The sequence below is a fragment of the Agelaius phoeniceus genome, chromosome 7 (genome assembly GCF_051311805.1).
Source record: "Agelaius phoeniceus isolate bAgePho1 chromosome 7, bAgePho1.hap1, whole genome shotgun sequence".
Lineage (NCBI taxonomy): Eukaryota > Metazoa > Chordata > Aves > Passeriformes > Icteridae > Agelaius > Agelaius phoeniceus.
Genome location: NC_135271.1, coordinates 41004533 through 41031234, shown reverse-complemented (window position 1 = coordinate 41031234; position 26702 = coordinate 41004533). Strand labels below are relative to the sequence as shown.

General features: G+C 40.0%; 1 protein-coding gene and 1 long non-coding RNA gene across 4 annotated transcripts in view; one reads left to right on the top strand and one right to left on the bottom strand.

Moving 5' to 3' along the window:
- Nucleotides 1-26702, bottom strand: part of LOC129122828 (kalirin) — a 400978-nt gene that overhangs the window by 157529 nt on the left and 216747 nt on the right. For all 3 annotated transcript variants that reach the window (XM_077181667.1, XM_077181668.1, XM_077181666.1), the window contains exons 8-10: nucleotides 22959-23150; nucleotides 16187-16318; nucleotides 11881-12111 (exon numbers count right to left, since the gene is read on the bottom strand). In XM_077181667.1, coding sequence (XP_077037782.1) covers nucleotides 11881-12111; nucleotides 16187-16318; nucleotides 22959-23150 — 555 coding nt within the window. The remainder of the gene's footprint in view (nucleotides 1-11880; nucleotides 12112-16186; nucleotides 16319-22958; nucleotides 23151-26702) is intronic.
- LOC143694462 (uncharacterized) lies at nucleotides 707-7910 on the top strand. The gene is made up of 3 exons (XR_013182948.1): nucleotides 707-796; nucleotides 1789-1872; nucleotides 7569-7910. It is a non-coding gene; the product is annotated as an uncharacterized LOC143694462 (long non-coding RNA).

The following is a 26702-nucleotide window of genomic DNA, read 5'->3' as shown; positions in this document are numbered from 1 at the left end:
GTTTGAAGCTGATAGGAGCTTGGAGAAGAGTGAGAATACAACGTGTTCTGGTCCCGTCCACCTTCTTGTAAAGAAAACAATTGGCCCCAGCTCCAGTAATTAGCAAAATGTAGGATTTAGGATTTAGCTGTGTCTCTCTTGGAAACAGCACGTTCAGTTCTGGGTTCTGGCAGAGCTGGCTGGGTGTAGGCTGGGCATTCTGAGAGCAAGACTTGTCCCTTTCCTCTGGGCATGGCCTGAGGGCACGCAGCCCCAGCCTGCTCCTTCACTAAATGCCATCATCTGGGATGTGAGCTCCCCAAAAGGGAGTGGGAATATACACCACATGCCTCTCTTACCCTGAGAAGGAACTTCTTTCAACTTAACATTGCTTTCCTTTGGTAAAGTTCACATTCATCAAATGTACCCACTTATCTTTCATTTTCTCGATTAAATATTTTACTTCATAAAATTTGGCAACCGCCTCTCTAAAAACATTCCAAGTAAGAGAACAATAGACAGACAAATGAAGAACTAATGTTTCTTCCTTAATGCCTGGATTGTTACTAATGTTCCCAGATTATTGTTTTTTAAGGAACTCAAGAAAAGGAAAAACATATCTCCAAGTTAAAAACCTTGTTGTATTCTTTAAATGCTGAACTTCTTTTAGACAAAATTTCAAAGCTGAGTGTAGGTGGAGAAGCTATAAATAACCACATTTGTGCATGTTCCTTCTGTACAAGACACAGAAAATGTGCTCTGCATCAGCATAGAAAGATGCTGCTGTGCTCTGCATGAAGCTTCTTCAGGCTGACAGGTAAATTATTTCTTTTGCAGTTATGCTGCTGGGTTCCTCTTTGTGAGTCTTTTCTGCAGCTCTCAGGAATCATACCTGGCACTTGGCTGCAGGGTAATGAATTGGCAATACAATTAATCAAGTCTGTCAGATGACGACCAAGGGTAATGTTCAGAAATTCAGAAATATTTCCTTACTTAGGGCATATAGACACTTTTATTTGTTGCTGTCCATAGCACTAGTTAGAATGGTGATTTTGCTCCTTCTGAGACCAAGACATTTTTTCCCAGGTCTCCCTTTCTTCTCCCATATTTTTCCTTTCACATCATTTTTTCAGAAGCAGCTGCTGGGTCAGACATGGCTGTGGCCAGCTCTAGTCTAGGTCTGGCTCCCCCCATCTGGGCAGTTTGCTTGGATATAATCAGAGTTTTCTGAAAGAATGTCACAGGTCTCTGACAGCTCAAGAGGATGGGAAGAACATTGTCCAGGCAGAGTTAGCATTGAAGCAAAGGCAACCTGAAAATCTCTTGATTTTTTGCTCAAGCAAATCTCCATTTCATTTTTCTCTGTTTCCACTACTTTAGCTTAAGCTTTGAAGTTCCCAGGAAGAGAAACACCTGAGCTCAATGTCCGGCCCAGTTTCTTCCTCATGTGCACTTACATAGGGGATTTCTACAGCCCTTTAGAACCAACAGATAAAACAATATCCTAATTATTAGAAACATCTTTAACAATGCTCAGACTCTGCTATGACCACGTGCACTTGAAGTTTTATTAATTCCTCAAATAATTATTATTATTCAGACTTATGAACACCCTTTTCAGCAAGAAACAACCTTGAGCTATTCAGAGAAAAGAGGAGACATTTAAATTATTCCAGGAGTGATACTCATGAGAAGAATGAAGAGCAGAAGTGTTTGGGGACTTTCCTTGAGCACCTTTTTAAAGGCAAGCTCAATTTTCCCCAAACCGAAATTTTCTGTGGAAAACCTCCTTTCTTATTTTTCTTCTAGTTTGATTGCTACAGCATCCCCTCATCCTGAATTTCCTTCTCTTCTTCTTTCCTAACACCTTGTGGACATTGAAAACCTGAGGAGGTAAGCAAGCAGGAACCATATCCAAAATATCCAAAATTTTGACTGTTTAAAGTTACTTTTTGTTGGAGGAACAGGGAAAATAATAACAATAAAAAAGTCTCATTTTGTGGTTTCCCTCCTCCCCACAACTTTTCCTCCTTATTTGGGAAGGGAACCATCTGAAGGTCAGAATGTTTTATATGTTGCTGAAGCCAAAAATAAAAGTAATTTTCTCCATCCCTCAATACACGTTCCATCTAAAAAAATACAAAAGGCAGGGGAAAAAACCAAGTCAAGAGCTTTCAAAACAAAGGGAGTGGAAAGGTGAAAGACCAATGGATAGACCTGAAATGTGTTTGGTTTGCATATTTTCACATTTGAAAGACATTTTTGTTAAAGGGAACCACAGTGTAACATAAAAGAAGTTTATAGCTGTAAAAGTATACAGGAGTTGGAGCCAAGCAGCTCTGTCTAAATGTGCCTGAAGGGTTACCCCAGCCTAGGCAATAGCTTCCAGAACTACAATCCAGGTTACAGCTTCTAAAAACAAGCAAGAAGCTTTGTCTAAGAGTTCCCTGTGAGGAATATGAAACAAAAGAAGTTGCCTAAAAGTCTCCTGTGAGATAAAACTCTGCATTTACTTCAAAATAGTGCACAACCTCTCTTCCATGGAAAGAAACACCAGAACTCTTCAGTCAAGCTGGTTTGGTAAGGCAGCTAGCAGAAGCAGGCACAGGAGCTGCTGCCCAGCACAGCTGCCAGGGAAGGAAGTTTGTGGCATGGAGCAGGGCAGAGCTGTGAGGAGGAGCAGCAATAACAGGAATGACTGGAATGGAGAGGAGCACTGGGCAGAGACAGGTCATGGTGCCAGAGCAGCTCAGCCTAAGTTGGCTCTTGCTACCCAGCAAGACAAATAATCTCAAACCATGAGTGTAATTCATTACAGTGGGGAAGTAACCAGCTGGATGAGCAGCTGCTCCATGGAGGAAAACACAGGGAAAAGTGTTAGAGTTATACATTAGCAACTAGCTTTCATTATGCTCTTTGTTGTCTGGCAAGGTTTTTTCTCACATCAATGAAAATACCTTTTGTTGGCCATCAGTCAAAAGCAATATGAAAGAGGATTCATCACTCAGAGTGACAGGACCATGAAAAAGCTGGGAGGCCATATGAGGAGATAATTGAAAGAAAAGATCAAGGGAAACAAATGGAGTAGAAAAGAATGACTATTTTGGACTCCTAAACCAGTGCCTAAAATAGCATATTTATTTCTTAGCATAACACACCTTTATTTAATTTTTAGATAGTCCCAATAAATCCTATAAGATCTTTCCATAAGGGGTAAAACTGCAGTAGCAATGACTTTGTTGGTTTAGAGCAGGGATCAGACATCCTGACATGAAAAGTTCTAGTCATGAAGCTTGAAGTGACCTTTGGCAGGTTGCTCAACATCAACCTTTTAGAAAACCCATAATCCTGAAATTAAATAAACCTTAATAAGCAAGAAATACTACTATTATTATTACTTCTTAAAGTTACAGGGCAGAAAGTTTTCTGGCATTCCAGTCTACATCTATTCAAAGACCTTATTTTTCTCCATGTCCTTATGACAATTACTCATTCTAGCAATTGCTTTCAGAAAATATACATATAGCTGGAGAAGACTCTATTTTATTTCTCTTTCTTCACCACTGCAACCCCTCTATTTTTGTAGGGCTAATCAGTAACAGACAAGCCTAATTCTCTCTCCTCCTTTGCCATGACACTAAGAGCCAACAATGCCTTTCAGAAACAATAAACTACACATGATATTTTCAGGGACCCTGACATGTAAACAATCCTGGGACAGAAATAGATAATGAGGACAGGATACATAATGACTAAAAATTCTGTTTAAGTGTAACATCAAATTTTAGCAGTTTGCTGAGGACTGACTTCCCTGCAGAATGCTGCAAGGCAAATCTGGGATCGGGAGGACACTGAATGCCCAGCAGAATGGCATCCCACAGGATTTGGGCTCCTGCATCCTAATAAATCCCACCCAACATTAAGTAGTGAAATGAAGGTCTTGTCTGAAGAGCCTACATTATCATTATTGCCCTGACAGTCTGGAATAAGAGAGGGAGGTATCCAGGGTACAATGAGAGTCATTCTCAGGTGATGCCAGTGTCTCTCCATTGCTATAAAAGGAAACTCTGCATTAGGCTCCTGACTTGGATGATTCAGTTGTGCTTCTAAAGACAGGCAGGATAAATACAGACCATGGATCATTACACCAGCCTACAGAGAAGGAACTGCATCTTTATATTGCCTTCTCCATTTCTCCATGCTATGACTTGTTTCCTCTTCATCCACTGAAAGACAGACCCAAATCATCAATGAGTAAGTATGATTTCAGAGGGTTTCCACAAGAGCTTCTTAGCCTAATAACCCAAACATTTGCCATTCAAGAAGGAGCAAAACAGACCACCTGAGAGGAGCTAGGTCTTGAAGGACAGAAAGTGCTCTAAACAAGAAAAACACTTTTCGACAGACAAAGGAATTTTTTTTCTGTTCCTCTTCTCGCTTCAATAGGTTCAAAGATCAAGCTGGCTCGTTCAGATTTCTTCAGATCTTATCTCCCAAGACAGCTGTGAAGCTCATCAAAGTGTTCTTGCACTGCTCATACATCAGTGTTAAGAAAACTTCAGTTGGTAACTGAATCTGGCCCCTGGAGTTGGATATCCCTTGCACTACTGCTCTGTGTATAAATTAAAAAGTGATCATTATTATTTTTTCATCAGTGACTCTTTAGGAGCACAAAGAACAATGGTCTGCTTGTCTTAATAACTGTGTAAAGGAAGAATGAGACAATGGTTGTTTCCAGATAATTTCAAGTTACACTTTAAGTCAAATTATGAAGAGGATAGTATACTGTTAATCAGCAACCTCTAAAGGATTTCCAGAATAAATATCTTTAAATAAAAATTTAAACCTATAGTTCTTTGTGAAGAATTTTGGCACAAAAATAATGCAAGATAATACTGGTCTAAGCTTAAGAGCATAGTCAGACATTAAGAACAGAGCTCTCTTTCTCTTATGTAAAGTATTTAAAGCAATTTACTTTTTAGGCTGATAGCTGCAGACATCTGAAGTGGTTCTTATACCATAAGTGATGAGAGGTTAGAGGGTGCAAATGTCCCAGGTTCTGCCTGGACAGAAACACAGAGCCTGCCTCTATACCAACAGCCACTGTCTGAACGTGCCCAAACAGCAACATGCCACATGATTGCACCCTCCCTCAGGAAACTGTGCTGTGGCCCTTCAAAGGGAGGATTTCTAAGACAGAGTCATTGAGAAAGAGGAAAAATGCACGTTACTTCTTTAAGTTGTGCTCTTTTTCCATGAACCCTGTCCTGTTTGTGTTGCACAACCCTGACCACAACTGCCAATAAATGCTCCATGTCTTTGCAAGCTAAAGGAGATAGAGAAACATCCCTATGAAATCACCAGAAACTGAAGAAATACATGGGCAATATTCTCTTTCCTAGTGTGGTTCCTTGTGCAGCAAATCCAACACAATCTGGTCAAGGAGTACCAGGGGCTCTGTAGCTGTGCAGGGTGCTCTTACTCTGTACTCTGTCACCACTAGAGCTTAGAGAAACATCCATAGTCATGGATGAAACTCCTGCATAATTCCATGCCACTGTGGGTTCAAATTAAGGAATTATAGTCCTTTTTTAACAGGTCAAAACAAGCAACTAAATCACTCAGCAATGCTTGTTATTTAAGTGGCCATTTTCACTATATTTACAGGATACTAATCAGCACAAATAAACCACCACTTTACTTCCAGCACTGGCTACTTATAAGACCTCTTCAGAAGACGAGTGGGGCCACAGATCCCTTCAATGCCTGGGGTCACACTCACATTGCCTGAAAATGTTCCCATTCCTTTGGCAGGAACAACAGGAATGGAATGAAAATTGCTGTGAAAAAGCAATTGACAAAATGTTTAATTGCACGGTCTGTGATGTGGATGGAAGCAAACAGAAAACCCTTTTATTACAATTGTACATCCTTTACTGCATAAATAATAAAGCAGAGAAGTGCTACATCAGGGGTGTTAGAGATGTACGTGAGTTTGGAGACGTGCACACAGTATAAAGTTTCCTTTACAGCTGTGGAGGTAAAAGTTGTATGGGGTTCTATCCGAATTGTCTGCTGAGATATTCATATCAGATAATAAACCAAAGGCATCCCCTGCTGCTGGAAGGACAGGGTTAGTGAGAACAAAGGTATTTATCTCTTAGCCATGGATAACAAAAGGTTGTTTTCTCTCCTGTTGTATCCCGTGGGGAGAAGGTTGCCAAGAAGTTTTACCAGTACTAATTCCTTTTTTATTATTTTTGGGGGGCAATAAAACCATAATTAGAACCTCTACTCACTATCACTTATGGCCAATAAGGCCACACACACCTTCTAAGGTCAGAGAAAGCACAGCAATAATACTCTGAAAATGTAAACATGTAAGTGACAAACATTAAATGCATCTCATGACCACATCAATTTACCAAAGGAGCTGTGAAAATTCTCTAGGATGCTTTGCATTGTAATGTTTTAATTAATGACTGACAGTGGGAGCTATTTACAGGCTAAATCTGTTCAGATGGCACACAGAGCATGTGATGTTTTCTTGCAGGGTGATGTGGCTGAAGTCATCTGGTAGTAAATATAATCTTGACTTAATTATAATGTTCTTTTCTCTTCCTTAGCAATTGTTTATGAATAAATCTCTAGTTTTACAAGACCAAGTGAAGGTATTATTGTAAACAAAGCATAAAGGCAGATTTATTCTTTTATTTCCTTTGTCTTTGTAACAAATTATGACAAGTTGGAAAAGTACAGAATGCTGGAGAACTCTTCGCTGCCTTGAAGGGACCAAACCAACCAAGTGTACACAGGCAAATGGGGGAGTAATACACAGACCTAATCCTCTAAAATCTTGTGTGAGAGCTAAATGAAACATAAAATGCCTCAAACATCCAAGCATTCTTCTGCAAATGGACTACACAGATCACATGTATCTCATGGAGTGCTCAGCATTCTCAGATAGTGTATGGAGACAGACAGATGTTGGCAGGACATTTTTCCATACGAATGATGTCAGGATCATGCCCTGATCTGTTTTCTCTTCCAGTAAAAGCCAGACACATTACAAGTTAAACTGCTTGGTTATGAAGAGAGACAGCCTTTTCTCTTCAATACTCTGCAGTCTCCCACAGCAATGGCAGCTGGTAAATGTAATGATATCAGAATGGCCACATGGCCTTTTTATCCATCACCAGAAGGCAGATAACCACGTAAGGAAACCAAAACTATGTCCCTTAATGTATCTGGGCATGAAGCCAACAGAAGGCAAATCCCAAATTTAGAGAAATCAGATGAACCTGACACTAGTCTAGCTTGATCTTCTCAGTAACAAAGAGGATTTGAGACATCACTGCAGCTGGAAAGGCAACAGCTCCAGCTTTCTTAGCACTGCCTACCCTCTCTCCAGTAAATGTTTGTCAGTGTCATCTTGCTGTTCACCACTGGTCTTCATCTACCACAAGGTCTTCATCTTCTCCATTTTGACATGCAGAGCTACCACAGCTAACTCAACACTGTTCAGAGCCAAGAAACCACCAGCACACCGGACCTCAATATCCACCCATTCTTCCACTCTTTATTTACAGGCAGACATCCCAACCAAAGTGAAGCGAGAAGAAAGTGGCACCAGCAGAGCTCTTCAGAGAATCATGAGTCTGTGGAGAAACAGGCTGCCTGTGCCAGGCTGTGTTGGCAGGTAGGTATGGAAATGATGGAATGACTGAGAATTTCTGTGAGAAGCAATGAAGGCTGCAGAATGAGAGTATCAGTGTGACTGTTCTGACATGAAGTGTGCTAAAGTACCAAGTTCAAGGTTTGCCCAGACCATTTCAATAAAGCATCAAATGGGTCTCCTTTCTCCTACTTTAACAGGTGTGCTCCACATGAATGAGTTTAGAGTGAAGAATTCAGGCGAAAGTCTTGCCTGTGTGAAACAAAGGGGATGAGGAGGCAATGGGGTGAAGAACAGCCTTATAAACTTACTTCAGCTATTTCTAAGGCTGTTTGATAACATTTCATGCTACAAGCTTTTTGCTGCCCTTGCTGTTTCATGGTGTTACTGTTCATGGGGCAAAGGGAACATGTTAAAGTGCAGAGATGCACAAAGAGGCTGGGAGGATAAATCGGGACCTAACAGTGCAAAGCAGTGGGAATGTGCGAAAATATGAGAACAGTTTGAAACCTCAACAGAAATGGAAATGGTGCTAATTGGATGGTAAATTGTCTGCAGAAGGGGAAGACCCAGAGCAGAGAGGAGCAAAAGGGAAAAGGTACTAAAAATGGACCAATGCATCTGCAGCCACTACAAAATAATGGCATGAAAGTCAAAGGGATTTTTCTTCTCCCTTGAGGGACAGAATCTCAGCACCTCCTCCCACAGCTGTGTTCTAAAAGGATCAAACAGTGCAGTTCTTCCCTATCTGAAACCAGAGAACTTCTAAAAAACAACTGAAGCAATGAAGTATTTTACACACTCAGCAACCCAACATTTTTATAATGATCCTAAATACTTTTGGTGTTAAAAAAGTTTCTTGTCAGTTCCTGCCTGTGTTGAACATCATGGCAGCTCACAAATTTTCTTAACTGCTGCTGCTTTTGTGTGAATGGTGCTCTGTTTCCTGGGAAGGCTGCAAATGCAGTTTCACACCATTTATTTTCTTTCCTTCTTTAAAACACTATATATTCATAACTCAGCATCCTCAGCACACCATTATTTATCTTGGTTCACATGTGCAAATGGATGTAATTGTATTAATACATAGATGTATTAGCAAATAGTCTTGTAAAATGTCTGATGGTGTGAGGTAGTGATTATTTCTACTGATATTTTATAGCCTAACATTTCTTACATTACTATTGTAACTTGGAAATCCACAGCGTTTACCCTGTATTTTTATACAGCACAATGTATTTCAGTTATGCTGTAACTGTAGGGATTTTGTGCAGTTCATGCTGAAACCCAGCTAGAATCAGAAGTATTTCCTTGACAGTATGAACCTCTGAGAACACAGCCCTGACATGCCATTAGTACATACAGCAGGCAGTCTTGCCTTCCAAATGAATTTCTAGATAACTAGAAATTATATGAACAAGCCCTGCTGAACTCAGTTTAACTCTCAAATCCAGTTCAAATGGCACACACTTGGCCTACACAAAGCCTTCATCCAGCTTATCAGTTCTGCAAGACTTCTCTATTATCTCTTGATATTCCATGTCCAAATGGAATGGTTGTCTCTCTTGTCTCTGACAAGACTAACCAGAATAGTTAGATAAGCAATTACTGATCTCTCAGGGTCCATAAGAGTTTCTTCTTGGAGATGTCTTTACCAAAATCTATTAATGTTGTTAGTAGAAGACTGAGAGGATGCAAAATAATCCTGCAGTCTTTATTAAGACATCCAACACAACAAAACCTGTCCCTTGTCTCCATGTGTGAGACAAGATTGATGCACAACAGGTGACACAACAAGAAAGGCACAGATGAACAAGGGAAGGAGTGCAAGCTCTGCCACAGAGGTCATCTTCCACCAGAACTTTTACTGCACTGGGCAACAGCTGGAGAGGGTGAGCCACAGCATATCCTGACAGGAAAACTGCACCTGTGGGAAACTGTTTAATTCTGAGCTGTGTGAGAGGAGTATCTTCCTCAGAGAAACTATGCTGTATCATTACGTGTTTAGAAGACAGAGAAGTATAATAAACTCAGGGCTCTCTTGTCAGGATTTCTTCTCCCACATCTCTTCATTTTAGACTTGAACTAGGAGGAGCTCAGTTGAAGGTTGTTAAATTTTGACAAGGCAAGAAATTATTAGAGATAAGTCTTGCTTATGATCACTGACAATATACAGGTAGACAGCTTCATCTACCAACTGATGGGCTTTTAACAAAATAAGCATAATAGGAATTGCATGACAGATATACAGGAGGTGATTAGTTTCAAAAAAAAGCCCTCATCAACATACTCAGATATCTTCCTCCTCCTCATAGAATCTACAATTCATATTTCTATTTAGCTGATAATTTCATTTATGAGTTACAAAGCATTTATCTTGAATAGTACAGATGTTTAGTGAACAGAATGATTCATCTCTTCCTCTCTACTTTCCAAGTAGGACAAAGAGATGCCTCCAGTGTGTGCTAGGATGGAAGCATGTCTGTCATTAAGTTGTTGCTTCCCAGATAATAACTACCCATTAAGAGAAAAATTTGGAAAGATTGCTGCCAACAGAACTCACACAGAGTAATGCTCTCTCAAGTGATTGTGCTCCAGAGACTCTTACTGCCTGTTTCTTTTTCTCTCACCAAAAGCCACAGTACAGACAAAGACCTGCTCCTTTTGAAAACCAGTGACACAGCTTCATTGCCTTGCATGTGTGGGAAGTAAAAGTCTGAATGTGTTTCATGAATGAACCTCATAAACACCTCTACTGAATTCAGAAGATGTAAGAAAGAAAGTTTCAGTTTGGAAAGATTGAACAAAAGTGTAAATCACCCTAGGGAATGAAGAATACCTAAGATTCTTATTGACGTTAAATACCACAATTAGAAAAAGTACAAAACCATCAGAATTTAAAAAACACTTGATTTTTCAGATTTTGGCCCTAAAACTGGATTAACTTCATATCATTTGCTGAAAATATTCTAACTGAATACCAAATACATGCTCTGTTTAATATATAGCTTATGAATTTCATTACCATGCAGTATGTTTGCTGAAACATAATGAAAGAAAAGTTGCTTAAATTAAGCATCTGTTACATTCAGTCCTAGTTTTAATTATATATATCTCATGAATATTTTTGTGGTTTTAGAGGAAAACCTGAGTAGGTAGAAACACTGGCAAATTTTTGAAGACTGCCAAAGAAATGGTCAGAAATATTTGCAAAGAACATCTACAGCTACAGTTCTGTCTGTGCTGGTGAACTCCAGTTATGGCACTAATAGCACCACAGATCTGCACATTGAATAACAGTTGCCTGTCTCCTGTCCTTGTTGGTTCGTGTCTGTTTTGCATGTGACAGCTTTGTTGCTCCATCTCTGCCTCATTTTTCACTTGGAGGAAGGCAGTGGCATAAAGAACTCCAGGGACGTTAGAATGCTCCATAAACATGATTAGAGCATTCACCCTGTTCATTTAAAGCAAGTACCATACTGCTCCCAACATCTGCTTTGGGCTATAATGGGGCCCTTAAGCAAACCACACCACCCTGAATGAGCAGAGCCCTGGAACATCTGTGGATTGTGCCTGTATAGTTGGCAGCTACAAACATGGCATCTCATACTTATTGTCACTCACCCTCTTGTGCTGGCACTCACATGGACTCCTCTGGGAGAGAAGAGTTATCCACCTGGAGCTGAGGTTTTCTGAGACAAACCTGTGCTGTATCAACTGTATTTATGTGAGGAGGGCTCTGAGCATTGGGGTGTGCACTTCACTGGAGCCAGCAAACTCATAGCATGGGTATGTGGATTCCATAAGTGGTAATAGAGCAAAGACCATGTAAACAGCACCACTAAACTGTCAGTTTATGTTGTTTCCACACTGAAAGGTGAAATACACCACAGTTCAATTGATTTTTACACTTGAAATTCTTTTTTCTATTAAACATAACTTTCTCAGGAACAGTAGAGTACCTATAGCTAATTGCTCACTCGTGACAAATTAAGCACTGAACACAGTGTCACATTCTTACAGGGAATGGACTGATCAATGTTCACTGGACTGATTGATGATTTCCAACATGAAACCAAGAGATACCAAAAGATGCATTAGGATTTTAGCAGATTTCTAGAGCTGTGTGTGAAATCTTGCTTATGGCACCAGCCTCTGCATGAGTCACTAACCTTTATGGCTGCAAATAAAGGGTCATTTTTTTATCTCTTTAGTAGGGCTATTACCTGTTGAACATCCTGCTGGAAAACACAGAGCTGCAGCCTTTGATGTAGCCGGACCTTTCTGTGTTGCCAGATGCTTTCTAGGCGCCGCTGGTGATGCAGGACCTCATGCACCACATCCAGCACCTGGTGAACAGCCTTGGAGTAGTTTGCAGTAGCAGTGAGAGATTCAGAATTCCCAGGACTCAGGGGACGCTGTAGGACATCCAGCAAGGCTTTTCCATCCTGGCTCACCTGAATGAAGAAATAGAACTGCTTCACTGCACTGGTACTTAAATATCTGCCAGCTGACAGAGAACAGCCTAGCTCATTCTTTTTCTGCCGTGTGTTTTCCTTATTTCAGTCAAAAAGGAAGAAAGAGCTCATAACATCTCTTTTTGACTTGTACTTACACATGCAGCACTTGCCTTTGCTTCCTAGTGGCCCTGCTGTGTCACTCAGCAGGAGCTCAGGTACAGCACTGCTGGGGCTGCACACAGAGATCCCAGGGCTTTATTCCATGGTGACACTTGGGCACTGAAAATTCCTGACACACACTGCTTGGTGACAGGTGGCATTTGCAAGAGCAGGCCTATCTTTGTGAGGAGGTGGCATTTTAAGAAAACCACAGATGGCAGAGTCATTCATATTCTGTATAATAAGGGAGAGTCCTTCTTTGTAGGATTAGTAAGTATGTCTATACATTGAGAAGTGTGACATTCCATTCTGTATTTCATTCAGTGGCAGTGAAAAGTAAATTAGACTGATTCTTTTCTTCCCCAGGAACAGCTCAGAGGGACCTATGAGTTTTCAATAGACTATGAAGTTTGCTGGGAAATACAAAGCCCTCTGCATACATGTAACCTTTTTCAAGCATATTAAAATATATTTACAGATGCAAAGGCATTTGGGCATTAAAAGAAATCAGGATGCCTGGTTTTTTAATGTCAGATTTTTTTCTGGAACATTCCTGGACCATTTTCATATTGTAGGGGCAAAATGACAAATTTAACTATAAAAACCAGATTTCTGCTAAAAAATGTGTTCATGCACTGATTCTCAAAAAACGGCTTTTTGAAATAACTTTTCCATTCCAGATTACAAAATTAAAATATTTTGTTCAACAGAAATGGTAAATGAGGACATTGCTGGAATCCCTCTTTTGCCAGCCTTCTTCTTGCTTTTCCCTCTGAAACAAACTGCAGTGAAAATGACAAGTTTTCCTGAAAAGTGTTATTTGTATGCAATCACAATCACCAATCCTGACAGAAAGTAGGGTAATGAATGTTTTTCATCCAGTTCAAATTTGGAATATTATCAGTCAAAGCTAAAAAAAAATCTCCAGAATTTCCATGTCTCATTTATTCCTGTATTATAAATTGCTTATTCAAATGTAGCAAATATCCTTTTAATGCCCTAACTTTGGTAAGCCATGCCACATCCTGGTCTGTGGTAGCACTGGGTGTCTGGTGCATTTCCAGAGAAACCAAAAATTGGAGTCAAATCTCATTGTATTTATGACTGTTTGGTGGCCTTAGGAAAATTCTTGGGGTTTTTTTAAGTATTCAAGGTAATTTGAAACTAGATGAGGAAATAACTGGAGAGTACAAAGGGAGTGGCTTCCCATACTTGATTTCAGTTGCTGCTGAAGATCAGCTGGAATAATTTGCACATGCTGGAGCCCTTTAGGGTCACAGAGGAACAACAGCAGTGGATAGTGGTGATATGATGGAGGATTTTGGGAGGAAACATTGAGGCAGAGGTGTTACCTTGGCAAGATTATGGAGATGGCATTAGCTGCTAGTCAGGAAGAAGCAGCTTCCAGAGGAAGAAGATAAGGCACACTACATCCTATTTTATCTGTGGGAAGACAAGCAGCAACTACTTAATTGCTGGGAACAGGAAACTAAGGCCATGGACACATGTGGGTGCAGATTATTAGACCAGAAACTCCTTGCACTGGCTAAATCCACTGTGTAATTCACTGTGTTTCTGTTACTGGGATTTGGGCTTAGAGGTGGTTTGAATCACTCCCTGGGTGGTGTTCCAATGGTTTTAATAGAGTCCCTGCTGATTTACACTGCTACAATCACAGCAGAACTGGGATTAAAAATAAAGGTTCAAAAGTTTAGCAGTAAGAGATGAGATTGCACAGAAAATATAACACACATGTTTTACTCAGAAAAACTTTGTTACAAAGTTTGTGCTGTAATACAGACCTATTAATAGCTACACTTCTGCATTGTCTCTTACTCCTTTCTCTTCGATGGGATGTAGGTTTTTATCTGTTGCATGGCAATTTGCTTCTGTTTTCTGTCTAAAAAGCCTCAGAGATTACAAGTTATGATTTTTCCCTAATGGGGATTACCTCCTGGTTATTCTCTGGGCAGACAGAGATAAAACACCAGATTTGAAGTCATTGTGTTGTCCTGTTAATTATCATCAATACAAATGAGAGTCTATTAGAAGTGGTGTTCTGCTCTCCAGTTTATACCCCTGTCCCAATCACACTGGACTAAATAAATGAAAAGGAGCATGGTGACCATCAGGTAACCAGTGGTACTCAGTATTTTCAAGGATAACAGATATTCCAGGGTTTCATATCATCTGCAGCTCTGAAATTCTTCAGCTTAAAAAGTTTGTTTTCCAAAACTGTGACTATTATTGCATTCCCAATCAATAGCTCAGAAGTTCTGTGCTCTCAGAGTTCCCAAATGAGCAGATTTCTGAAAGGAACAGCCTCAAAATTGGAAAAGCCACCTACTGTGCTCTTTCATTCATTTCCATGTTCTCCTCATAACTGCAAAAATAAATCAACAAAGCTCTTTCCATGTGAATCTTTTTGAATTTTTCAAGGATTGTGCAAGGAGACAAGCAAAACAACACAGGTTAGTCACATCATCTTTTTTGCAACATATTTTTAAGTATTGCAAAAGTCTTCAGCTGAATAGACCCACCCCCCATGACTTGTAATCCCAGCAAGATCCAGTGTTGCATTTGTCAAAGCAAACTGCTGCTGGACTCTGGGAAAGTTTAGCTCACCACTTGGCACAAAGCACACACACACTCCTATCACCTGTTGATATTCCTGGCTTTGTGGCAGGGAAAGGATGGGCAGAATGCAAATGCTTCTGAAAGAAGTTATGTAACCTTGGGTGAACCAAAGGATAGATTTTGTTGTGCTAGTGGAATCATCCCATGGCTTCTCTGTGCAAAGATAAGGAATAAGTGAAAATCTGCAGATATCCTTTATATCCTGAGGATATCCTGAGGAAGACCTTCAGAGCCTTGGAAGTGACAAGACTAATGGTGCCATCTGTGAAACATGTACAGTTTGCACTAGGGAAAAAAAATGGGGTTTAGAGAAAATATATCATTCCTCTATGATGACCAGAGCAAGGCATGAGCAAGTGGGAGATACATATATATATATAAATGTGTATATATATATATATATATATACTGTCCTGGAGTCTTCACTTGGTGACTTACTAAGTATAGTAAACACTACCACAGTCCTCCAGTCCAGCTTGGAAAACCCTGCAAGGAGCAAATCCCTTCACAGCCAGAGAGACACTCCAGCACAGCACAGGAAACTCTTTTTGTCAGTAGCTTTTACTTTATGCCATAGCCTGAATGGAGAAAAAAGCAAGAACTTCATGTGGGTTTTTTTGACAAAATTCCAGAGATTTTGTCTCAGCATTCTTGGCATCCTCTTTTAAAGGAAAAAAGCACATACCCTATTTAGGTTGGAGATATTTTACGACAGTATATACAAATACATCTGAGATGGTGCTTAGGGACAGGATTTAGTGGTAGATGATAGTTTTAGCTCAGCAGTTGGACTCAGGATTTTAAGGGTCTTTTCCGGCCTCAATGATTCTAGATTCTATCTAAAGCAGTTGTTTGAGCATTTTGTTGCAATTAGGACTTTACATCTCTTTGTACATTGAAGGAAAAAGCCTTTGGCATCTTTTGAGCCATTAGCATACCTGTGCTAGAGCCAGAACTCATCCACAGAAGGAAAGCAAAAGGAGTAAAAGTGCTAGTGGCAAAAAGGGGTTCCCAGTTCAGCAGAGACAGAGAAATGCCTCTTCTTTGGGGTGCCGACACTGGTTCTAGATTTCATTTCTGTATGATTTCAGATTTGACATTTGGTTCTTGCCTTGCAAGGAAGAAGTACATGCTGGGAAGTCATGTAGTACAGCCTGGGATTGGTCTGACTCTATCTTTGACAGAGTTGCAGGAATGGAAAGGAAATCCTCCTAAATGCAGCCTTGTGTCTGTTATCACTCAGCAGATACTCACATTTGCTCTGGGAAGCACATACCTCTGTGTAGGCCTGGGTCACTTGCTCATAGAGGGTCTGGTGATGGTGGATGGCCAGTTCCAGGTCTTGCATTTCTGAGGGGAGGCCTCCATCACTGCACATTTTGCACCAGGCATCCACACCTGAAAGGAACTGAAACAATTCCAGAAACAATGAGCGACAGTGACACAAAACACCTCATCAACATCAACTTTGCAGAGTGCCACACATGACTGCAGCAATGACCAAGGAGAACACAGAAGTTACAAAGGAGTCCTTCTGGGCACCTTGGAAAGGCACATTCCTGTCACCTCCTCAGTACTCTGAAGGATGCCTAGATCCAAAGGAATGTTTTCTGTTTCTTCTGCATTAAAAATAAATGCTTATTTAAGCAGGTTCAGCAAACACCCATTCTAAAGCCCTTGCACACCATCAGGGAGGCTACAACACTGCAGAAGGAAGGCTACAACATGTTTAGAGAAAAAACACCAGTGTGAAGCACAGGAAACAGTGACAGCTCCAGCTGCATTTAGCGTTGTCTCATCTGTCTGTCTGCCCTCATTTACGTGTCCTTAAAACTACTCACATGAGTAAACTCCCATTTAAAATCACTGCTGAGATTCATTTCAGTGAAAGGCAAACAGTCTGCATCCAAGGAGCTCCATCCCAGGTCCAGCTTGGCGGGGTTGCTATTAGGATGCCAAGGCTTTGAGCCCCCATGTCACATGTGCTTCTGGCCCAGGTCAGCAGTGATCAGATGCCATTACCATCTGACGGCTGCGAGGCAGCCAGCACAAAATGAGCTGCTGGTCTCAGTCCAGTTCCTGGTGGGCAGATGTCCATGAAGAGGGAGGGGGAAAAAAAGCATTGCCATTGCAATTGATATGGTTTAGCACCTTGGTTGGAAGCCTTAACAGCCAGCCAGAAACTGAACACTTTGGGGTGCAAAGGGGTGGAAAAAGGTATTTTTCTACTCTAAAGGCCTCCTGAGCAGTGCTGATGCACTTTGGCAGAACAAACTGAGGAAGCTCTCCTGGGTGCTGCCTGCTCTGTAACAGAAAAGAGGAATTTAGTCTCTAAGATTCCCACCCTGTTTTTCTTTTAAGCAGAGCTTGGTTCAATGACACAGCTCACATGTTCATATTTTGTCCATATGAGCTGCCTAATGCCACCTCATTATTTCTCATTAATGCCTTCTCTTCCCCCATCTTTCTGTTAAACCAGCCTGCCACACTTTGGGCTATTTATAAAAAAGAACAGCTAATTATATAACAGATGTAGTGCCCCGTAGGATGAATGTATAATGCCACAAAAGCACCTCAGGATCACAGCTTTGTCACCACCTGAAGTGTTCACCTGTGGCTTGTTAGTTAAGCACTCACTCACAGCGTGAAGGGCTGTGAGATTCAAAGCAAAGAATTCCAATTCAACTCTGTCTCTGGCATCAGCACCCTTTTTTATTGGTAGTGTAAAGCCATTCACCATGCTGCTGTGTAATCAAGGCTCTAAAGTGTTTGCACTGTAAACACTTCTGTGCACAAAGATTTGTGACAAAAGATGAATTCCTAAGAGTTCATGTCTACAGAGTACAAATCTATCAGTGAGGACTGTGCTTTCTAGAAAGCCAGAGGCAAGGATGGCAGGCTCTCCTGCTCTGGTTTGACTTATGATCTGTTGAATCTGTTCAGATGAAATCCCCAAACATCCCTGCATAAAGCTGAAGTCATCACATTTTGTGCCAAAGAAATGGAATTCACATGATTTCTGATGCAGTTTAAGAGCACAGAGCTGGGATCAATCCCTTTTGGGGCTGTTCCATGAACCTCTTGGTCAAAACAGTGAACAAAAGACCTTTACACCTCACAGATGAGTCCTCCTGCAGCTGGAATCACACTGTCATGCTTCTTATCAAAAATGCTGAATTCTACCCATTTCAGTAAAAGCTCTTACAGTCATGTTACTCATCTATTGTCACATCTCCAGACTGTGATTTGCACATTTCATGGGAGAAGTCTCAGGACGATCCACTGCACAATGTCCACCTTGCTGGTTTGCATCTATCTTTTGTATATAGACAGTGTCACAATTACTTTGTTAATTTTGCTTCTGCCACTTGCAAGAGCAGTTGACATCATTTGTTTTAAAAAGTTTAAAGAGATGCAGCTTGTCAGGGTTTGATATTCTGAAAGAGTGCAGAGTGGTCTGTGCTGTGTGTGCAGAGTCATACAGAAAGAGCAAATAGGGTTTTTTTAGGGATTGTTTCAAAGTGTTAGTTCAGGCCATTCTACTACTGATTTGGATACTTTTGAAAGAGCAACTTTATTAATTTTTATTATTTGTCACACACTGTGGCAGACAAAAAAATTATTTAAATGTAACCCTTCATGCTAGAAGCAAATTCTTATCACAATACAAAATCACCATTTGAGTGAGTTGCAAAAACTTGAATTTAAAATTGTAAATTACTAACTGTTAGTTTGGAACAGGAGTCATTACTGTCTGCTAGAACTCAATACCATTTAAATGAAATGCTTACAGTTGTAATTAGTTTATTGACTAGAATATCCCCTATTGGGAACTTAAAAAACCCCTTAAATATGATTTGAAATGACAGACTAAAATAATTGTCCATGCTTTACAAGGATTTAGGAAAGATCAGGAAGAACGTCTCTCAAAAATGAAAGAAGTCCCTACAGTACCTTTGAGTCTCTGATCCAATCCAAAAGCATCTTTAAAATGATGACCTACACTTTCTCCTAATTCTCAACCTGAGTTGCAAATTCTGTATGCAAATTCTAACAGGTAATAAAGGATTTTCAGACTTCTTACTAACTTTCCTCAGGGACTGCTCTGCTGTACCAAGTGGTTGCTCCAAAACACAGCTCAGACATTTTGTACTCTGCATTTCTCTAGATTTTTTGCCCAGTCCTTCCTCACTGTTTGACTCTGTGTGGAAGCTGCAGGATAACCAGGGTGGTTCACCAGGACCCAGAAAATCTAAAACAAAATTCTAGTGGGCTTTCAGGCCAGAATGGCTATGGGGAGAGATGGGAAGACATCTTTCCTCAGTGACTCTTAATACCTCTTGCTACCCTGAATTTTTCAATTTTTTGTATGAAGCTACTTGTATTTTTCCTGATGTTGTTTCTGGAATTTCCCTATATATCTTGGTCTTAGCCTTGCATCTTATCAGTATTAACTCTTTTCTTTTCTTTTCTTTTCTTTTCTTTTCTTTTCTTTTCTTTTCTTTTCTTTTCTTTTCTTTTCTTTTCTTTTCTTTTCTTTTCTTTTCTTTTCTTTTCTTTTCTTTCCTTTTCTTTCCTTTTCTTTCCTTTTCTTCTTTTTAATTTCCTTGGTTCATACAAGGGAGTAGAAGATGTGCTTAGAGAGATCCAGGCAGGGCTGAGAGATGATAACAGTAATCTTCCTGGTTGGGGAGTAAAGTAATATGAAACAAGTGGTCAGGAGTCACTTTTCTGAGAATCAGCATAAATATCTAGTGTGTGCACTTAACACCTACTACCTTAAACAGTAATTCTGCTCATGCACTTCTGAGGGTAGACTCTGAGCCAGAATTAATTGGTTGAGATCTCCTGGCTAATTCCAAACATTAATTTGTTCATTCTGACAGGACCTCTAGAGTGAACATCTTATGAACACTTTAGCCCATTCAGAGATTACATCCAAAATGGGGAGGACACCTGTGTGGGTGCTTCCTCCATCTGGTGGTTGGCAAGCTGGAATCTCATCTGGAGTAAATCAGCAAGTTCTCTTGAAAATTCAGTGAGATAAGACATGTTGTCTTACATCCTCCTGACACTTTGAAGAGCTTCAGACATATATAAACCCAGAGAAGTAGATTCTGTTTTGCTCTAGATTATCTCCACGTTAGCATGAGAAAAGGAGGGGAAATTAAAGAAAAAAAGAAAGAAGGAAAAAAACACCACAGAATTGAGAGATTTTTAGCAGGTGGAATCAGAGGACATTTGGGAAACACCTCCAGTGAATCTGTTGAGTGGTACCTTGACCTAGACAAAATGGTTGTTTTGAGTGAAGTCTACTGGCTTTTGATCAGACACTTGTGTTGAAGACTGCCTAGCTGGAGGCGATGTAGTTGGCAAGGTTTGTCCTGTTTTCTTTCTTTTCTTCTATTTTTTCCTTTTCTTTGCTGTTTTCTTGATGATGGTTTAGTACGTGCTAGCTGTGCTTAAAAATTTAAGAAGGACAAGTATGTGCACACACACTAAAAAAAAAAAAGGAAAATAAATAAATAAAGCATGCAGGAATGAATTCAGCTGAGTAGCTGAGTCCCATTCATACATGCCACATGTATCTGCAAAAAAAGCCAGGAAAGCACCGTGATTCCGAGGCACATGAAGACAGATGTGAGGTTCAATTCCCAGCAGGGCTGACTTAGCCTTTCATCCTTCCAAACCAGACAAATCACATTCTGTGCAGTTTTCTGTGTGGGGTCTTTAGGAAGAGACCTTGAAAAAACAAGTTTCTTCCTGCTCATGTTGCATATTATAGATATTTCATAAATCTTCGTCCCCAGCCAACAACTCCCTTGCAGGCTGGGCTGTGCCAGAGGCTGAAAGATGATGGCCCTAGAAGATTGGCTTCCTGTTGGCATCACAGAGACCTTCAATCAGCAGGAAGGGATGAACAAAGAGACTGCAGCAACTTATTGCACCAGAGAAGGAATGACAATCTGCACCAGAGATCCGTGAGAGGGAAGCAGGGATACACTCTGGGAGAAATGGCTGCATCTGCAACAAGATTACCCTTACTGAGAGAACAAAGGGAGCAAAAATAGATTTGATCTGCAACAGAGGAAATAGTGGGTTTATCTGTATCTTTGCTTCACAATGCAGCCCTATTTGACAGTAAGCCCTATTTATTGTAAAATAATGAAGCCCTGATTTGAGTTTAAAAAAAAAACCCTGGCGGATGCCAACTAATAAAGAGTCACATTTGGAATGAATATTTGATAGACAACAGACTTAGTTACAGACCAAATCTCAAACACCTCACTATTTAACTATACAGAGGTTAAATGACCAAATTATTAGCTCAAGGCATTGGTTTATGGCAGAGTTACTAAGGCAGGGAAGAAATTTTAGTCCTGGCTCATGGACACAGTGACATTCACATTTATTTTTTGTAGCTGAGTTCACAGGTTTCACTTCAGTATTTCTCTTCCATTGAGTTTTCTCTTACTGCAAGTGAGGAGCAACTGCTGGCACAATTAGCAAATTTTCCTGTCTGTTAATAATGAGAAATTGGCTCCTGTCAGCACAAATTTCAGTATGTTGGGAGGAGGTGCCAGGCAGGTCAGTATACTTTTCTGGTTTATTACCTTTCATGCTGCACAATACCTCAGCAGCTCCTCAGAAATAGCAAACAACACTGACACTTCAGAAAAATAGAGGGTCACTCATGAAAAAAAACCAAAAAAAACCCAACAAAAAAACCAAAAAAACTTTGAAGTCATAAAAACTACCCCAAACATAACCAAGCAAACAAGAACTATCTAATTCATTAATAAACCCTAACATTTTAATTGTGACTACCATTTTAATTGTGACTACAGCCTGCCTATATATCCTTTGATTTTCCTTTATGGATATATGATGATTGACCAGGACTACACCTAATCACTACAGTACCCATTGTAAGGAGATGAAAGGTTTTGTACTGGGCATCTTCATACATTATTAGTCCCATCAAAGGCACTGAGTGTGCTTACATGAGTAAATGCCCAGTAGGGTGAGTAATTGCTCTATGCTATTGCCTGTTGTCAATAAGAGCCACGGAATAAAGAAAAATCCATTGTAATTTCACAGTCAGAAACAAACAATGGGTAAAATCTTTACTCTTTAAGATAACCTTTTCTGGCTTAACAGACACAGTTTCCTTCTTGGCTCTTACAATTTCTTCTTCAGATGCTTCAGCTATGGGTTATTTTATAAATACCAAGCACACCCACTTAGTAACTTTGGTATTAACTACTTGGAAAAACAAGCACACAACAACACTGAAGAAAGCCCCAAAGCAGTGTTTGTCACTGGAAAATGAATGTAATCAACATATCATCGATGTTGAAGCATCATCATTAGGTGAACCTGGCTTAGATGCAAAAAAAAAAAAGCACAAGGTTTATTCAGTGACATTTTAAATCTTTATTCTAGCTATGAACTATGGAACTGTTCTAGTACTTGTTAAAGATACAAAATAGAGTTCAGGGGTATGGAAAATTTTCTTTGATGTTCACAGCTGTCTCTGAAATCTCTGCTCAGTGAGCTCTAACAATGTCTGGGGCTATGGAGAGCACTGTAAGTGTTGGAATGAATTCCGTAATATTCATTAACAGTAATACTCTTTGGCTCCTAGAAATTGCCTGCTGGTCTACACCTTTGTCATGTGTGTTATATTCCTCTGCACATAGCACATATACATGAGTGCAGATACTGTTTTCCTGACCATAATAATCCTGAGCTTATTCACAGCACTAATGAAATATTAGAAATAAAACAGCTTGTTAATGCACCAGTGTACTTCGATTATGATCAGATTCTTTCTCATTACTAAAGTGAAAAGATGTCTTACTCACCAGGGGACATGGGCTGTTTTTAGGATGGAAATATTACTGTTTGTTTTTGGGACACTGAGCCCCCAAGAGCAAAGTTCTCGGCCTCAGTGCACATAACCCAAAACCCACCAAGCCATAACTGCAGCATCGTCTTTACTGAGGTAGCAGGGAACCATTCTGCCTCTCCCCAGAGCCACTCACCTGTTCAGCTTTCTGGTGGAAGACAGCAGACATGGCTAGGATGGTGCTGCGCTCATCCAGAGCTGCAGCAAAACTCTTCCACTCCTGATCCAGCTGGCTGGATATTTGTTTGATTTGCTGGGAAGCATAGTGGCCTGCCTCGGAGAGCCTCGACGCCACAGACATGATTCGATTGATGTTGACATAGGCATTCTGAAAATTAAAAAGCACACATAAATAAAGAGAGGGAAGAACTGTGACCACCCTCTGCATTCATTACACATTCCAAGCACCATCAGTTGGAGTAAAGCCAAGCAGTTCAGTGAGAGCAATCAGCCACCTGCTTCAATATGAGTGAATAGCAGGCAGAATACCTTCCACTCTAAAAACACATCCCTCTGGATTCTTTCTGTACATCTATGCCATTATCTAACACTGTTATCTCCCCCTCTCTCCTTGAATTTATTTATGTAAAACTAATTTGCCATACTTCAGCTACTCACTCACCTGTTAGGGTGTACTCATTGCTTCTAAAATATTCCTGATATTTTTGTTGCATTAATTCATATTTCTGGATGCTATGTCCACATATTCATAGGTAAAAGGTTTGCTTTATGCCCTTTGAGAACTGTCTGATAATCCTTTATAGACATGTAGAGTCAACAAATGGAAAAGTCTTACAGAATTTAAAAGAGCTCATAAGGCTATCCTAAGAAATATAAGTGTTTCCATAGAAATGTCTATTACATTATGGTGTAGAGTTAAAACGTTATCTTTTCTGCAGGCTATTTTAAGCTGTTCTCCAGCAGAGATATTATTCAATGCTATTCTGCATTTAGAAGGACTCAAAAGCCTCTAAAAGGGTAATATTTTCTGTTCTTTCATAAGAATTTTCCATTATTGTTTTTATTCAGCCTTGAAGAAGTGGAAGAATGGTTTTTTTCTCAAACTGAACCTCAGACAGCAATATAATTGCATTACAATACCCCCATTCTGCATAGGAATGTAAGCTGAAAATAAATAGCCATCATGAAAGTGTCCCACACTGATGCACCATCACAAGACAAATGACAGCTGTCCTGCAGATTCCTGGAAAGTCACTTGGTGTAAGCACTTTTCCTTTCTCTTTCCTCCTCACCAGAGGAAAGGAACATCTCACAATTTGAGATGTTTTGCTAATGATGACTTACTGCTGCTTCCTTGTCTCTCTAAAATATTTCCAAAGGGCCTTAGAAATTTCTGGGAGTAGAATCTGTAAGACCCTCAGGCACAAGGACAGACAGAGCCCTGATGATTTTAGCAGCATTACTCATGGGCAAATAATAAATCAGAGATGGAAGTGTTTGTTGGAGCAGGATCTCATCAGAGTGAGTGGGAGCAAAACGTGGAAAGGTATCTGCCAATCCAAACATGAAATGCAACAGAGCACTGCCAAGGTAGGCACAGGTCCAAACTAAGTTGTAAAGCAGGGCAAAGTATGTCTGCAAAGTGTGTGGGATAACTATGAAGTACATTCATCATAACTCTAGGTGCTAAAGGGGAAAAAGATTGGGCCCCAGCCCTCTGAGCCACTCAATTCTCCCTGGCAGAACCATGACTGTGACAACTGTCATATAAATAACATAGATCTGAAGCAATACCCAGCCTTCAGTCTTCTTTATTCCTCTTATCACAAAGCCTTTTCTTAAAAATTGGATTTGGCTCAAAATTGTTAGATTAATTTTTAAGAAATAGCCATCTTTTTTCACTACAACTAGAGAAACCAATCAAAACTGTTCTGGAGCTTAAAGTATACTAAAAAGAGATACTATGATTTGAAATTTTGACCACCAGCCACTGTCCAACATTTCTTTGTGTCCCTCTAGGTTACAAACTGGAAATCCTACTACATGTTTAAGCCTTTTTCCCAGAAATCCTTCATGAGTAAAACCTCAGCCAAGATAATCTTGCAACATTGCAGGTCAATCCTTTTGGTGGAAAGTAGTGCACCATCACTACAGGTGCTAAAACTTAGATGAGTTGTGCCAAAGTCATGGAGCATTGCTGTGTTTGAAGAAAAAATTCATGAAGAAGTTTCAATTTCCTGTAGAAAATGGTTGTTTTCATCCTGATTTTGTTTATTTATTTTTATTTTTTATTTATCTCAGCCACTGCGATGCAATGGGCATGGAGGGAGCAACTGTGAATTCTGTGGTTCCCAATGGCTCCAGTGCACAGCTGTGTTAACCAGCAGGAGGGTAAGGGAAAGTTTAGCTAAACTGCAGCAGATGTTCTGAGAGTCTAGTTTCTAAGTCAGATAGATTTATATATTGTTATGTCTGTTGTATTTTTATACAGGGATAAGGAGGAAAATGTCTCTTTCCTATATGGGAATTTTTCATGGAAGGGTACCAACCCATTAACTCCATAGCTTTTTCAGCAGGAAGCAAGAAGCAGTTTGGGAATCACCAGCTCATGCCTCCATTCTTTGTGCACCAAGTGGAAAAGGCTCAGAAAACAGAGACTCCTGAGCTTCTCCTGCTCATTTTTGAGCAAAAACTGCACCCAAGTGCAGTATCACCTGTGATGGGCTCTTCTGTATTGCTGCAGCAGATTGAAGTAAAATGCAGTTTGGCCTCAAGGCAATCCATAATTTACTTTCAGGAAAAAACCCCAACATTTAACTGACCACAATCCACAAAATGCAAGACATTTCTGAACAAACATTGTAAGCCAGGTTTTTTTCTTTCATCTTTATCTGCCAATGTGTAATGTTCTGAAGTAAAATGGAAAATCTATGCTGACGAAATTCGTCTGTTGACATTTCACAAAGTTAAATTTTCCTTTCCCTCTGGTGTGTTCACTTCTATAAACTGAGTGAATTGAGATTTCTTCTGTGTCACTATTATATAGATCTTTCAATCTTAACAGGAAATAAATTCAATACAGCAACTAATGTCTGTGACTTTGTTTTTCCTTTAGGCTTAGAAAATTCACAATAGTAGGTGCATAGAAAGTCTTACTTTAAATTTAAACCTAACCTCATCTTTCTTTCAAACCTGAGAGGGGTCCCTGAAGAAGACCACTCAGGGATCACTCATCTGTAGCTATATAGGAGCATAATAGATCAAAAACTGAGGAAACAATATATTAATGCCTAGAAGTAAAAGCACTTCAGTTAACATTCTGTAGTCATGACACTAGGATGCACTGAAATTTTAGCTAATAAATACCTTTCAGCATTTAACAAAGTTTATTTCACATGTACTTGTATGCTTTTCAAAGGCACTTCTCATGTTAGACTTGATTTTTTATTTTCAATATTTCATCAAAGTCAGTATGAAAAAAAAAAACATTTTCTACAGGAAATCGAAACTTCTTTGGGAACTTTTTCTTCAAACACAGCAATGTTCCATGACTTTGACACAACTCATTTATTTCAACTTTGAAACTTTAGTCCAAAAAGGGGGATTTTTGCCTTCTAAAAATCACTGGGCTGGAAAACAAAACAAAAATTTCCCCGCATGTACACGGATATCATGATAGGTAAGAGTTTCTTTTACAGTTGACAAAAGCCTTGAGCAGTGCCTTGTAAGCTCTCATTCCCCTCTTTGTCCACCAACTCTCAGCCCATTTCTGTGGCCCAGCCAAGAGCCCGATTCTGGTCCCCAGGGTGTGACACAGGTGTCCCACCAGCACAGCAAACACTGTGCACGCCCAGCTCCCTCCCAGATCAGAGCCCCCAGTGCCAGCAATGAGCACTGACAGAGATGGAGCTGCAGCTGT